The sequence below is a fragment of the Gavia stellata genome, chromosome 2, assembly GCF_030936135.1.
Source record: "Gavia stellata isolate bGavSte3 chromosome 2, bGavSte3.hap2, whole genome shotgun sequence".
NCBI classification, from domain to species: Eukaryota; Metazoa; Chordata; class Aves; order Gaviiformes; family Gaviidae; genus Gavia; species Gavia stellata.
In genome coordinates, this window is record NC_082595.1 from 3,885,995 (window position 1) to 3,901,836 (window position 15,842).

At 40.1% G+C, this 15,842-nt stretch overlaps 1 protein-coding gene across 1 annotated transcript in view; it reads left to right on the forward strand.

The window, feature by feature from the left end:
* ALK (ALK receptor tyrosine kinase) overlaps positions 1-15,842 on the forward strand; it is a 319,863-nt gene that overhangs the window by 121,384 nt on the left and 182,637 nt on the right. The window contains exon 5 of the mRNA XM_059828041.1: positions 602-607. Coding sequence (XP_059684024.1) covers positions 602-607 — 6 coding nt within the window. The remainder of the gene's footprint in view (positions 1-601; positions 608-15,842) is intronic.

Genomic DNA, 15,842 nt, shown 5'->3' on the forward strand with positions numbered 1-15,842 from the left:
AGATTTTCATCAAAGCACAAAAAAATCTATAGGCCCTTAGACTTGTTTTTACATTTTGATTGTTGTAAGCGTATATGTTAGATATCTGTGGATTACACTGTTAGAGAAGCTTCATAAAATGACTTGTCTGCCTCCGTAAATTGTTAGGAATGAAACCAGAATCTCCTACAGGTGCTAATTTTGAAGAGGCCGAGAGCTAATGATGACCTCCAGTGAACTAGCCCGTGGGGATGCCCTAATCTGGGAATGACAATGATAACATTTCTAATGTTGTTTGAGACTGAAGGTGAGAGCTCTCATGCCATGAAACTAGCATTTCATCGCATCTAAGGTACTGTTGCGGACGCCGGTACTGTATCATACTCTCTGGGGGACCGGTGCAAGAAGCGCTCTGATGTGTAGGTATGAAATAAGCACCTAAAACCAACTTCCAGCCATGTTCAGCAGGGGTGGTTTACATTGTCCTAACCAAGCATTCGTATCTCCCTAGAGCTGTGGGTATTTTTATCTCTCTAAAAAGGTAGTTCTTTATTTTTTGTTCTTTTCATTTTTTTTTTTAATGCTCTTGGCTTCAATACTTTATTACAGTGAGTACCAGAAGCTAATAGTGTGTTCTACAAAAGGTTTTTCTTTTATCAGTTTTCAAACTGATACATTTCAATGGCTAGACTTTTCTTCCTCCTAATGTTAGTAGAGATCTATTTAACATACAGGAAATTATGTTCTTCTTGATTAAAAAAAAAAAAAAAGACTAGATTTATTGAATTATTTTAAAAAAAGCTTTCAGGATCTGACTTTCCTTTATCTCCATGGGATTGAGATACCTGAGCACTGTTAGGTACTTAACAGCCTGTAAAAAAATCTGTCTATAGCAGATGTGTGCTATTTACTTGTGCTTTTTCTTTCAGTCTTGCCAGACTATAATTAGAATGCTTTATACAAATGTTTCTTTATCTGGACAAAGCATTTCACTGATTTGGTGGACTTCTTCCATAGTTTGCAAAGTGATTTGAGCTTCCCTTTTGAGTAAGGCTTAGCAAATCTGCTAAAATGCGTTATTGTAATAGTTTAATGCGTATGAGAACTTCAGATCTGTGGTACTTCAGAAGCTTGCTCTTGAGGTAGTGTGACTTAATTCACTTTTCACGTAAAATAACGTATTACTCTTAGATCACTGTTTATTAACCAGCTTTCGAAGAATATGGATAAAGACCATTAAGTGCTTTTTATCAACAACGTGGTTTTAGCTGGTCACATTGATTCTGTAACTGGTACGTCATTTTATAATTGACAGTCTATTTCTAACTACTACACAAAACTCAGTTGTAATTGATAAAAATCAGAGGTGAATCTAAGGGTTCTTCAAGTTATAAAACTGCCTTGGAGAGCTGGAGCTCCTAGAAAGTTAAACAAATGTCTTCCCGTTATTCTAAATAAAATGCACTTGGAAGGCACCGATGAGAGGGACAAGGAACTGTATTACAAGGGCTGCTGTTAAGTAGCTGTAGGTAGACTCCCACTTGTGTAGTAATTCTGGCTTCACAACCTAAGGGTTTCTCCGTGGTTTTGCAAAAGGGGGAGATGGGAGGAGGGCTGGGAAGATAAATAGTAATTTTGGTCTGCATATCTTATTTTGAGCTTAATGATTGAAAGGACACGCGAAAATGTTGAGGGGTGCTCCTAAAGCAGAAACCTAGAACTCTGGTGACATCAAGCTCCAATCAAGTCCTGTGCCCAGCACTTAGGAATACTCTAACTTTTCAGAATAACAGACCTCACAAAACTTGGCATTCAGTTGCTATAATTTTATCTGGTGGTTAGGAGTAGGCTCATTACACTGGGGCCACAGAGAGGAATGAATCAACATATGAGCCTTGTAAGAGACAAGTAACCAAGTTGCTGGGGAAACTGGGAATTGTTCCTAGTAATCTTGTTTACTAGTAAATGCTGTAGTGTGTAAAAGCAGAAACATTTTCCTCTGCCAATACAAATTCATTAGTTTGCAATTTACAGTGTAAGTTGATACAAAGCCAAATTCTACAAGAGCAAAGTTTATTTGCAAAGAGGTTGTGCCACTGGTATGGTAGCTAACTGACTGGAAAGCGTATTCTCTCCTTTCTTGAAATTCTATTTAAAAACACAAATAAATGCATGTGGATTTGTACCTAAATAATAAGTTTCATAAACGGTACAAGGCAGAGAAGGTGACAAGAGATTTCTGCACTCTAATGTGAGACCAAACTGTATTTCTCAAGAGCTGTTCAAGGAAAGGAGGAAGCCTGGAGAGGCAGAGGAGAAAGGTTGGAATCACAAACTGTGGACTGTTGTATCTGCTGCCACAGCGTGGAACAACGTTGTCAGGGGGCCAAGCAGATGTGACAGTAAGATTTATTGCAGAGGAAATGGCCTTTCGTACAAGAGCTGTGAATTTGCAAAGGTTAGGGCATTGCAAATGGAAAAGCGGGCAAGCCCTCTCCCCTCAGTGGCATAAAATAAGGGTGGTGAGTGCAAATGAACTGTTACAACACCTCCTTCCTGGGAACCTTCACTGGGATACTTGACGACACATACAAAGGTGCACACATTTTGGGCACACAACTTTGGACAGAAGTCCTTTATATATCTAAAATGTCTTAGGAAATAAGGTTTTATGGTTTGGGTTTTTTTTTTTTAAATGAAACATGCCAGGATTTGGAGTTAGGGTGAAGTGACCCAGAAAACCTTAGATTCTAAAATCTGAAGTAAAACTGGCTTTTCTGGAATCACTGCCTTTTCAGGGAATCAGTGTAAAAATCAATTGTCATGAATGATTGAAAGTGCTTAGACTCTATACCTAGAACAGAAGTGTTTAAAATCTCTGCCTATAACTATTAATAGCTTTCATGTCCTTGGTCTCTTTAAAACAAAAACCCCACATAACTTCTGTGTACGATGTATCATCTTATGCTACAGAAAGAGAAGGTTTCTCAATGACTTCATATGAAATGAATATAAAATGGCAGGAACTTAATAAATTCTTTGTTGGAGATGCAAGAAGAGTACGTTCAGTCACATTGATTTATTTTTGATGGAGGTGAAACATTTAGGTAGCAGAATCTACATCCTGCAGACTAGATATTATTATTTTTTTTAATAATTCCACAAAATTTTCTTATATTTTCCTTGCAGAAATATCCCTTAGGATTTCACAAAAAGAAACCCTTTCCACTGCATTGGGTTTCATAGCAATCACTGGTAGAAATACCATTCCCTGCTACCTTTCACAGGGCTTGGAATGAGTCGTAATCTTTTTTGACTAGAGAGACACGTGTGATTAAAACTATGCCAAAAGCAGAGGGGAAAAAACCATTTCTCCCCTTCTGGTTTTGACTAGCAATGCCATCCCTGACTGGCCTTCCCAGTGAAACCTTTGTCAAATAAGCTTAGGAAGCATCCTGGTTTCAAAAAGACTGCATGTTTTAGTTAGCTTGAATTGTTTCATTGAAGGCGTGTGGATCAGTCCTACTCTGGACTGCCTTGGGGTGCCCTGGGCACTCCCAGGCAGTCCCCTGCTCTGTCTCTCTGTAGCCAGTTCTCTTCTGTCTGTAATGCATTCGTCATTGTTGGGGTTTTTATGCTTATAATGGCAATTACCTGTTCTTGAGTTGGACTGTATTTGCAACTTAATAAAAATTTATAGTGGTCTTTGATAGCTTAGATAGCGTGATAGTTTTCTGAGAGAAAGGACGTTAAAATACTTAACAATTATATCCTTTTTACAAAAGGGAAGTGGCCTTTTCTTAAAGGATTCTGTATACTTCACAGAGAAAGTGCTATTCAAGGGAATGATTGGGCATGTTTTTATTAATAATTCAGAAGGATACAATCCCACTTCTAATCATAGTCCTGCCTAGCAAATCACAGTGTCAACATTTGTAATTCCATGTTTCAGCTCACTGGCCTCAAAATAAGAATGTATGTACTGGCATGGTTGGGGTATTACAGGACTAAACTTGGAAAAACTGCAAAAAACTTTTCATGGACATTGCTTTAAGTAGCAGAGACCTCATGTAATATTAATTTTTTTCCTGGGTATAATTGCATTGTTCCTTAATTTTCTCCATTTTTCTCTAGCGATTTCTTTTCAACCTGGACGTGGCACACCTGCGCTGTCTTTGCGTTCTTATAAACCCGGGCAGTACTGCTTCAAAATGTTCTTATCCAGGACATGGGGATTTACTCCCAAGCTGTTGCCAGTCAGTGTCCAGGTACGCTTCACAGGGTTGGTGGTACAGCATAGCATTTTAAATAAGACTGAGTATTGATTGAGATCCTGGACTTTTCCCCCATACCACGCTGCTGCAGATATGATCATATAAAGAAATCAAGCCAACACTGTGGTTTAAAAACCTTTGGGTTGATCTTGGGTTTTCTTAATGAGTAGAACATTCTTCAAAGTTCCTTTTAGGGGAGATTGCTTTTTGTGTTGGGTGTTGGTGGTTTGGGCTTTTTTTTTGTCTTCTCCAGAATGTAAGATTAGCAGTCACTTGCCTTTGTAGTCTACCAGCTTCCTGTCTTTGTGCTCTAGGAGATACATGTAGCCTGGGAGCTGTAGTAGGAGTCTTAATCGTGGTTAGGAAGAGTACTTGCAGTATGTTCAAGTCAGCCTCTGCATTTGCAGGCTGTTGTTTTAAGCTTGGGAAAAGCTTTTGAGTGACATGATTGTCTTGGCATTTGATTTAACATATGAGGGTCTTAAAACTGTTGTAAGTAGTTAAAGATGATAGATACAATAAAACTAAATGAGTACCGTCATGTACAGCAGTGGCAGGGTAGTTTATATGGTAACAAAGCATTAAAATGGGTGAATAAGTTCAGATGAAAGGCTAAACTTTGCATATCTTAATCGAAGTTCACGTTCTCTTCTCTAAACCTTTTGCTGAATAAGGTTACTGTTAGTCGTAGTATAACACAGCAGCTTTCAGCCTTCTGGGAGAAGCTGATAAGTGACATTGGTAAGAGGTTATTTCTCATGGCCAATAAGCTACTGTTGAATTGCGTGTAGGACAAGCACCTTGCTTTTAATCTGCCACAGAGGATACTCCAAGGGAGCTAGACCAGGGATCACATTATGCATGGTACATCCAAGTTCCCATATTAATCACATTTACTTTGGACTTCTCCACCTTTTTTTAGTGCATCTTTAATCTTTTTCCTTTGGACAGCCTCTGCTATGGATATACTGAGAGGCTTTGCATTTTTCTAATTGTTTTTGCCACAGCTTTTCATGTTGGAAAAGACAAAACATTTACGCTAAGTATCAGTACTGATAGTATGCTTGCCTGGGAGTTCCTCGCAGACAACTAGAACATCACTTATCCTCGCAGCAGGTCAGTGCTCTCATACCACATTTGTATCCCATTTTATACCTAAACTGAATGGTATCAGTTGAAAATTAACACACTGTAGTAAAAAGCATTTCCCTACCAAGGTGGCTTCCCCCTGCCCTTTCTTGTCGAGGGTGGTAGACTGAAGACTGTTCTTCTTGGAGTCATGTTTGGTCATCTGTGGAAAACAAATTAGTTATTAGATTTTAAGGCCAAAGGAGACCGTAGATCATCTGACCTCCTGTGTACATAGTGTCCAGAAATTGATCTAGTGATCTCTGTATTGATTCCAGAAGTTATTTATTAAAAATACACCTTGGTGAGAGATGGCCAGCATTTGCTTTGCTTGCTGTGTTGAGTGGCAGTGTGCAAAGCACACTAAACATTGTCAAAGTCTTGCGTATTATTTCAGTTGTTTGAAGAAAGAGGGTGAAAATACCAAGTTTCTGATAATGGCGGTGCGTTGCACTTGTAATTTATGTGGGGAGCTCCACAGACTGAAAGATAGGAAAAGGGTTTTGGGGGTGGAAGGGTCATGTTCAGATTATCCTTTATACAGCAGTTATCCTGAGAAGTAATTCGTTACTTGGCTGAAAGTGTTTATTTTTGCCTTACAAAAGAACAGTTTTAAAAGACGCCAAGTTCAAGACCTCTCTGTATAAAAGGGTTTAGCTGGCTATAGTCAAACTTTTTCCAGGCTCTGCTTCCTCTCGCTGCCCGGCCCAAAACCACATTGCTGATGCTGAGAGCTGTAGTCAGGTACCAGCTCCCCGAAACTTCTGCATGACTGTGCTCGAAGCCCAGTCCAGTCATCGTGTCAGAGCAACGCAAGTTGGGCCTCTCACTGCGGCTGGTGACAGTGCCTGACTGCAACCGCAAGTTCAGTTGACCATCCAATGTTACGATCGTGTCCTTTTCAGTGTCACTGCCAGGACAAGTATCTTCATACAGGCACTGTTGCTATGTTCTTCTTCCTGCATGTCATTTGGCACTGAATTTTATTAAAGTATAGGTTGCTTGTACTGGCTTTCTTTTAAATCACTGATTTGACCTTTTATTTATGATTACCTTACATTTACGCCGTTTGCAGTCTTTATTGCCTATTGTATTCTTCTCAATGTATGTTACATAGCAGGACCCGTTCCCCTTTCCCTTGTGAATATATGTTTCCTTGGGAATCATCTCCTCTCTATCATGTTGTAAGACTCATCCGTCAGTTCTGAAACCATTTAACCTGTCCCGTGTTGATTCTCTGGTGTTCAGAATGGCAGGATCACCTCTTTAAACCTGTTAAAAATACTGGCATAATGCTGAATTTCTCTTGGAAATTCCCTGTTATTCTAGGAGTTATTAAACATCAAACCTAACATTTTAGAGAACTCCTGATGCCGTATCTTTCACAATATGCCAATGTTATCCCACAGTAGATTGACTGTGTTAAAAAAAAAAAAAAGGGCAAAACAAAAGAAGCATGAGTTGAATGAACAGTGATTTGCTCAAAACCATACAAAGTCACAAGTGTTGTCTGAATTTACTAATAAAATACCTATGAATAATAAGAAGCCGCTGCTGAAGTGTTTAACAGTTGCAAACAATTAGCAAACAGTCTTTTTTGCACACTTCATACCTACTTTGGCACCTTGAAAAAAAATAAGCTGTAACTGCTGTTGCTAAAGACTACTTCTGAATCGCTACTGAATATGTTGGGTTTACAGCAGCAAAGTGCCCAGAAGGATGGACTCTGTCTGAACAGAGCTTTTGGCTCACCACCACTCGAGTCAGTCAGTCAGCTGAGGATTGCCAAGAGGATTCCATTTTGAACGTATTCAAGATTATGATCAGGTAGCCCAGCTGTGACGAAGTCAAATGGGATCTGGATCCCTGTCCATTATTCTGAACCAGAAATAGCTCAGCTGCCTGCTTGAGTTGAATTTATTTTAACAATGTATTCCGCTTTTAAAATGCGTTACGGCATTTGGTCAGTCTGGATGGGAAAGGTATTTATACCGTGTTCAGCAGAACCTTCGCTGCACACACGCTGACACGTCTTTTCTGATAGCAGAACCTCACAGTTTTAAGTGATTGTGTAATGCTTGGATAGCCATCAAGAAGGTGGGTCTTCGCTTTAATTTCAATTTGAGGGCATTAGAGATTTATATACAGTTGTAGAGTAAATGGTGAGTGTAGAGTTTGGGGTTTTTTTAAATGTTGTGATTATGTTTGCGTGAAGTTCATGTATGTCCCTAATAGTAAATTGCATTCATTTATACATCATTGAAGCATAAGAGCAGAATTTTAATATTTTTCAGATGTTTTATGCTCTTTCTAGCTTTAATAAAACATCTGCTTCATAAAATATTAGTGTTAAATTCTTGCAGTATTTGTCTAGGGGTTTCACACACCATACTTAACAGGTATGTCACTAAGCCAGTGGGTGTTCTTGTATTTATTATGATACAGTTCTTCTTATTTTCCTTTCCTTCTCACTTTCTCCTCCTGCTTCCAGATCCATGGTGAAGGGTTGGATACTTCACTATTTCATCTGATGGAGTGAAATGAACACTTTCTGGAAGCTTTCAGCATTTTAATTAAACATGCAGATAGCTGAGGAGCAGTATATATTAAATTTTTTATTAAAAACATGGATAAGGTACAACGTTAATCAGTGAAAAAGATCTTGCCCTTGCTTTTCGTAATGGATTATATTAGTCATTAGATCATTAGATGAGTTCAAAGCGCTCCCTCTTCGTCTCATACTGTCACTTTGTTAATACCACTCTGTTATGAGTCACCTTCCCTTTTAGGCAGTAATAAATTTTACCTCTCCTCCCCTCTTCTTTTCTCCCCAGCACCCACTTATTTGATTTGTTGTGTAACTTTCAAGGAAAGGCCATGTTACCTGGCTGAGGAGAATGAGAAAAGATGCAACTGAAATGAAACAGCTAGGCAGTGAATTAGCTTTGCCGGTTCATATTCTGCTTTGATTTATATTCTTTCAAATGCTTTTGAAGCACAAAAGATGTGCTGCTCCCTGGAAATGAACACTTAATCTCATTCACACGCACACCCCCCACCCCATCCCCCCCGGCTGACGTTAGCTACTTAAGCGAGATCTGATTTATGCAATTGGCCAAGGCTTCTGTTCGACACCTCTATCGCTTCCCAAGTGGGGAATTCGAAAGAAAACAAAGTGCTTGGAGAAATGCTCTTTGCTTCCTTGCCGGTACAGGTGTGTGCTTGGGTGCAGAATGGCAAACTGATAGGACCGGCTTTCGGTCTTCACAGCAATAAAAATGTTGGTAAGACGGGAGATTGGTAATGGGTTTGGGACCTTTTCAAACCTGGGTCACCGGTTCAAATTCAGCCGGTCACCAGATGCTGGAAGTCATCGCTGTCTGCAGGGCGTTTGATAGTCAGTGGGAAATGTGTTGAAGAACTCTGTCTTTTCCATCAAAGAACTGTCCAGAGGAGCTGGCGCTAATTGGCCACCCCTGCTGATAGCTTCAGCAGTGAAGCCAAAGAGTCTGAGCTACCCTGTCAGTCAGTCCTTAGAGTGCATTCATGTCACGGTAGCAAGGTAATACGTGGGGACACTTTCTTAAATTTTGACCTGTATACTTGTTGTAAGAAAAACAATGATTTTCATACTTTGAGCTGGGAGATTGGCCGTGAACGCTGCATTTCTTCCAATCTCTTTCCAAAAAATACAGGACAGCAGTTTTCAAAAACTTTGGATTTTCTTTTGACGCCACTGAAAAATGCACACCCCCCTGCCCAGGCAACTGCGAGAGTAACAAAAACTTGTAGCTGCATAGCTGGCCAGTGGGACTAAATCAGTAGTAGATCACAGAGTGCCTCGTAGGATAGGATCCTGGTAAGGAGGATTTTTAAGGAAAGCCTGCTCTCCAGGTTCAGAGAATATTCTGCACCCTGATGCTAGTGAAGGAGAGGTCTCCAGTAATAAGAAGACCATCATGTAGTGAGCAGTCTCTTACCTGGAGAATGTAGAATGGAATGCTTTTACAAACACTATCTAAAGCCTGCTGCTTGCTCATCTAAAGATTTCTGTTTGAAGTAGCTTATTCATATTGTGGCTTAATCTTCTCCTCCTGTCTGACTCTTCTTAGGATTGAGCTGCATCTTTTATATTTTCTTGCTTTGCATAGAAGTGTTGCAGTCAGTCAGTCCTGGAAAGGAGCGTTGCCTCCTAAGAGTTAACGCTTATCCGTCAGAGGGTGCATTTGCATTACAGTGCAAACATAAATGTTCAAACAGTGAATTAAGAATATTGAATTTTAAGACACATACTTCCTAAGCAGTTGAAGAGCAATCTATACTGTACACAAAACACTCGTCAAATAATTTCCAGCACAGAACATGTTTGTACAAACTTTCCATCTGTTTGCAGATAATTCATGACTAAATTAATAGAATATTCCTACATTATTCAGTTATGGCAATGTGCACCTTAGCAATGCCTCGATAAGAGGTGCTACAAAGACCAGCTGTATTTAAACAAAACAAAACAAGACCCACCAAATCCAGTAATACACCAGAGGTACCTTTCATGGTTCATATTATTTGTAGTACAGTGGTTTCCAGGATCTACGTTCCTGGGGAAGGGAAGTACTACATTCATTAAAAACCCACTCCTATTGTAGAAGATTACATGAAAAAGGTTATTTCAAAGCTCCTTGAAACTGATGAGATGACTACAAAACCCAGATGTTTCAATGGAAATTTTTTCCAATAATTCCAGTGCTCTTTGGATCAGGTCAAATATTTATTTTTGTCTTATAGGATTGTATTTATTTATTAGGAAATATTTTTGATTGCCTTTCACTGCTTTCTTGTCATATAAAGTTCTTAGAAGAAAGTCTAGTTCTGGTTTTTACAAATGAAGTATGGGGGGAAAAAAATTTTTTTTAACACACTTTTGCAACTGTTGCTGTGATACCACCACCTTCCTGAGCAGATTCTGTAGTAGAGAGACCTGGTTGTTTCAGCATGCCAGTAGATTTGCACATGATGATTATCTGTCCACTAAGTTGCAAGGATCAAACGTAGCTGGGGATAAGTGCACCTTTCTGCCGGGGGAAGAAGGCGACTGAGGCAATATTGTGGGATCTAAAGTATATAGACAAACTTGTAAAAGAAACTGGTCTTCTGAAGGGCTTGGGGCATGTGAGCGGTCAACTGGCGTTAGCAGCCTGGTGAAGCGTTGCATAGACCCGGTGTCGTCTTTCACTTGCTCACTCTATTACTGTCAAGTTTCTCATCATGTCCTTTAGGACTCCTGCCTCAGTTGCCTTTAAAAACAAGCAGACAAAATAGTCTCACCAAAGACCACAAAGTGTGCTTCAGAACTGAGGCTTGAACTGGGTGGTAGTTGTATTTCCTCAAAGGCGGTCTTTGCTGCTGGGTCTGCTGTGCTGGAAGCCCGATCACGTTTGAGTTATCGCCTTGGCTTCTACATGCTTTATTATGCATTTATTAGGCTGCATACCTCTTCTAGCATAGCTTGGTCACAGAGATAAATTTGGGTGGTTGTCAGATGTTTCATGATGTTTGCTCTTTTTTTTTTTCCCTTCAGTTTCACTCGTTACGGGCAGTGGAACATGCAGCTGTGATAAATTTAATCTGATGATAATGTGTATGTCTGGTATCTGATTCATCTTTGATTTCATGGCTGAATCCAAAAGAAGGGAGAGAGAAGGAAATTAGTAGAGGATCATGGTGGCAAGCAGGATTTAGAAGCTGGCAGAGATGATGAAGTATCAGCAAGACTGCTTGCAGCCGAGAAGGTAATAACTAAAGAGAAACCTGTGTGCACAGGATGGAAAAATACCAAAACTGGAGATAAGATACTGGAGTATCGGTGATTTAAGACCGAGAGTGTGAGACCAGCAAGAAAGCTGCTGTTTGCGAGTAGCTAGAGTGGAGAGAGGGATACGTACAAGAAGTGGTATTGATTGCAGGAATTTGCACTGTGACCAATCCAGTTGCATCAACAAAGTTCATTCAGTTGCCCTCTTTACCTCTCCTAGACCACTTCACAGAGTACAAATACCTCTGCTGCTGCCATTGCTGAATGCTAAATAAAGAAGTTAATCCTCTAATAAAATTTAGACATTAAATAAATAGGTCAATCCATTTATTCTCTAACTAGAATTCAGGAGGATAATGAGGTTTGGCTGGAGGCAGCATGGTGCCCTGGAAGCATATTGCTGTTTAGCTTGTTGATGATCTGGGTGTGCTTAATGTTAATTCATTTTAAGTCATTCGTTTTTTTAGGCTTTTAAAAAATTAGTCTTAAGAAAACAGTGAAAACCAATATTTTGAGAGACAAGCCCACCAACAGACAAACCGTCAGTGTCTTCTACTGCTTAGAACAAATTCAGGTTTCTCTGGTCTTGTTTCTGTCTTGCTCTGTGGGTACTCACCGTGCATCCTATGGCCATTGCTTTGCTACCTCTGTAACTTGGCTGTGGAAAGTCCTCAGACAGATTATGTGTTCGTGTCTGTGTGCCACGGTAGTTACATGTCTGTTTAGCCCCTCCGTTAATTGTGTAGGTGGGCACGTTTCTGAAGAACATCTGTGAGGTGTGTTGGCAGTCAGGGTAATGCTCTCTGAATGACCAATCGCAGTAACGTCAGTCACGTTTTGTTTCGTTTCCATCTTTCTGCCCAGGGTAAAATGTGTCGGTTTGTAAGCTAGTGTGTTATGTACTTGCCATAGCGAGAACACGAGTCAAGGAGGTGGACTGCCTTCAGCAGCAAAATGGCAAAGCGTAAAGGTGTTCCTTCTTTTTGAGGATTTGTAATCTAACCTTTATGCCACTGCAAGAAAGTCTTCCTTCTTTTGCCCAAGCAGCAGACAACCGTGTTTTGGTAAAAGATGGTGGCAGATGATATCTGAGGTCTTGACGATGGGGGTACGTTCCTCTCTCTAGGTCTTACTTGGTTGGATAAGAGCTTCTTAATTTCTTATCCTATTTCGTAGTGTTACTTGACGCCATTAAAGACTTGCTGGCCTTTTCTCAAGATCTGATGCTTTTCCTGGTGAGCGAATTAAATCCCTATATGACATTTGCTTACGTGAGGTCGGTACTGAGAATTAATATATTGTGAATCACGTTTTAAGGCTCAGATGAAAAGTGCTACAGAAATGCAAAATACTTATTACATTTTTATGTACAATTCTGCTGTAATCTATGCATATTTGCTAAAAATTAATATTGACATTTATTATCCAAAAATTTTCAGACTTTTTTGCTGTTAGTGTTGTAGGATTGATTTCAGCACAGTCTAGTTTTTGAAAGGTTTTCTTTTTTGAACTGTAATATGCAAATCATAGCAGTAGCAGAATCTCCGACTTCTTTTTCCTTTAATTGAATTTAGCAATTACAAAGCCATGGCACCTATGTGAACTACCATATGTTATTCATCTTTCTTATTGTTCTCAATTAGGGTGTTGTCTGGTATGGGGGTTTTTGTCTGCGGCTTCTGCAGTGATTAATATAATAGAGTTATAATCTCACTTGTAATCAAACTTTCAGGAAAGCTTATTGGATTTGAGGTGACTTGTATGCAAGCAATTTCCCGACAGCCAAACTAGATGCTTGCAATTTATGGGATGTCAAACCTTTATCATTTCACAGCCAGGTTACTAGTACATCTAATAGTCAGGTTTCTGGATTGTTGGGTTTTGTTTTTTGGTTTTCTTTTCTATTTTAGGGGCAGTATCTGTGCTTCATTAACTACAGTGTAATTTTATAGGAGGCTGGTTTTTTTCAGATACTTTGTAATTGGCTTGTTATCAAGGTAGCACAAAGCAATTGCCTGTCAACATGGTGTTCTAGGCACAGTGAAGTAAGGAGAGCTGACTGGAAAAAATTATTTGCTTTAATGAAAAAACACAGATTTCTTTTTTTAAACTATATATCCTCTCAATGTAGTAGGAATATTAAATTTATAGAGAGATATATATTTAGAAGCTACCTTTGCATGGAACAGGAAAAGCAGTGCTAACTTATAGGTTGACATAAACACACTTGTATACTGTCTCAACCTTTTAAACAAATCCAGCAGATAGATTAAAATGTCCCCAAATAGTGGGATGTCAGAATTCTGTCTTTGAAGTATTTTTACCCCACTAACAAGTAGCAGCCTGGTGCTGGAAATTGTTCCTTTTGTCCAGTTGCATACTGTCATGTTTTAAACCCGGCGGGCAGCTAAGCACCTGACAGCCACTCGCTCGTACCACCGCCAGCCCCCGGTGGGATGGGGGAAAGAATCGGAAGGGTAAAAGTGAGAAAACTTGTGGGTTGAGATAAAGACAGTTTTAACAGGTAAAGCAAAAGCCGCACACGCAAGCAAAGCAAAAGAAGGAATTCATTCACCGCTTCCCATCAGCAGGCGGGTGTTCAGCCATCTCCAGGGAAGCAGGGCTCCATCACACGTAACGGTTACTTGGGAAGACAAATGCCATCACTCCGAACGTCCCCCTCTTCCGTCTTCTTCCCCCAGCTTTTATATCTGAGCACGTTGTCATATGGTATGGAATATCCCTTTGGTCAGTTGGGGTCAGCTGTCCCGGCTGTGTCCCCTCCCAACTTCTTGTGCACTCCCAAGCCTGCTCGCTGGTGGGGTGGGGTGAGGAGCAGAAAAAGCCTTGGCGCTCTGTAAGCACCGCTCAGCAGTAACTAACACATCCCTGGGTTATCGAGGCTGTTTTCATCACAAATCCAAAACATAGCCCCATACAAGCTACTATGAAGTCAAAACCAGTACACACACATTCTCTGTACGTGATCTTCTTCCTTGGTCTCTCCTTGCAGCAAGTGCTATGTGCACGTGAGAAGTGGTGTAGTTAGCAGGCTTGGTATTTTGTGTATGAAACTACATGCTGAAAGAGGGAGAGGGAAAGCGTGGAGTACTTCTTTTGCTTATAGAAGATAAAGATTGATTTGATTCAGGACAGAATTAGGGTAATTTGCTAGCTGTAGAAGAACAAAGGTTGGGCTAAATGTGTCTTTGTTTTCTCACTATATAAAGGTTTTAGTTTCAAGTGGACCCTGATACTAAGGAACTATGATAGGGCATTAGTGCTTTTTCCTGTAAAACTGACAATTCTCTTATAATTGGGATCCTCTTATGTCTCACCTGATGGGCTGAGTGGTAAGGGTGTGGGGGTCTTCCTAATCTATCTAAAATAATAACGGCAAAGTTGAAGAAAGCGTCAGCACCTGTGGGAAGGTGCATCGTTGATAAAACGGAAAGGCAGCTAGGAGTTGATTTTGTTGAAGCAGCTGGCTGGGGAGGAAAGGTACTACATTAAAAGTATCTGAATTATAAAGGCCAAAATTTACCAGCTGTGAAGGTTTTAGGATGATCTACGTGAAATAAATAGCAGCTGCAACTTGGTTTCCAACTGGGTAAGTATCCACATGACAGAAACCCTCCATCACAAATTGATAGCCCTGCTGGAAGTCTAGAGGCCAAGGAACAAATTGTCACTGTTATTCCTATAAAGCCAAGATTATTCTGTATGCTGTAATGTAGGTGGTGCTAGCTTTACCCAGTACTTAAGCTCCCTAGAAAATATGAAATATTTTGATTCTTTTGAGTGCTGTTATATTTCAGAATGGTTTATGCTCCAAGTGTTTATGAACCGTGATCCTTGATCAGCCTCCATCTCCCCCGCACTAGATATTACAACCTGCAAATAGCAGGCTGATGTCAAACCCTTGAACACCCTTTAGTATTTCCAGCAATAGGATTAAATTGTGTTTGCTGTATATTGCCCTCTTAATTTGAGGACCGCAGACTGGAACTGTATAGGACTATGAAGGTTGTCTTTTATGGCTTTGTGTATCGTTCCTCACCACCCTATGTGGTATGGTTTGGGTCTTGTATGCTTTGTTTACCACAAAGTTAATGCTTTTACTGTAATACAAGGTGTCATCTGATTTCTATCTAGCTGTACCAGGCTAGTATTTTCTCAAGAGAGCATCTTCTGGGCTTTGTGGGCTGTACGGTGATATAAAATGACTACCAAGTTCTAGTTGTCTGCTGTTTCCAAATAAAGGAAGACCTAGTGCTCATACTGGCCTTAGTACTATTTTCTATGCAAATTCAAAAAATGAAAGAAGACTCACCGACACATTTATTAGTGTTCAGTTTGGTTGCAGTCTGGAAGGTGCTGGTGTCCATAGGATAGCAAGCAATGATCACTGTGAGCCAGGCCTGCCATTTTTGGCTGGCACACTGGGGTGCTGAACTTCTGGCAGAGGCTTTGAATATTGAGTATCTCAAACCACAAAGGTCCTAAGAGTCCCCATCTCATCTGCCTGTGCTTGAACACTGAATTACAGCCCTGAAGAGAGGATGCTGGTGTCATGCATCTCACCAACGTTCTTGTCTCCATCTGCCTGTGTTCAGAGTTCCCTTTCAGTTGATTTTCCTACAAGAATG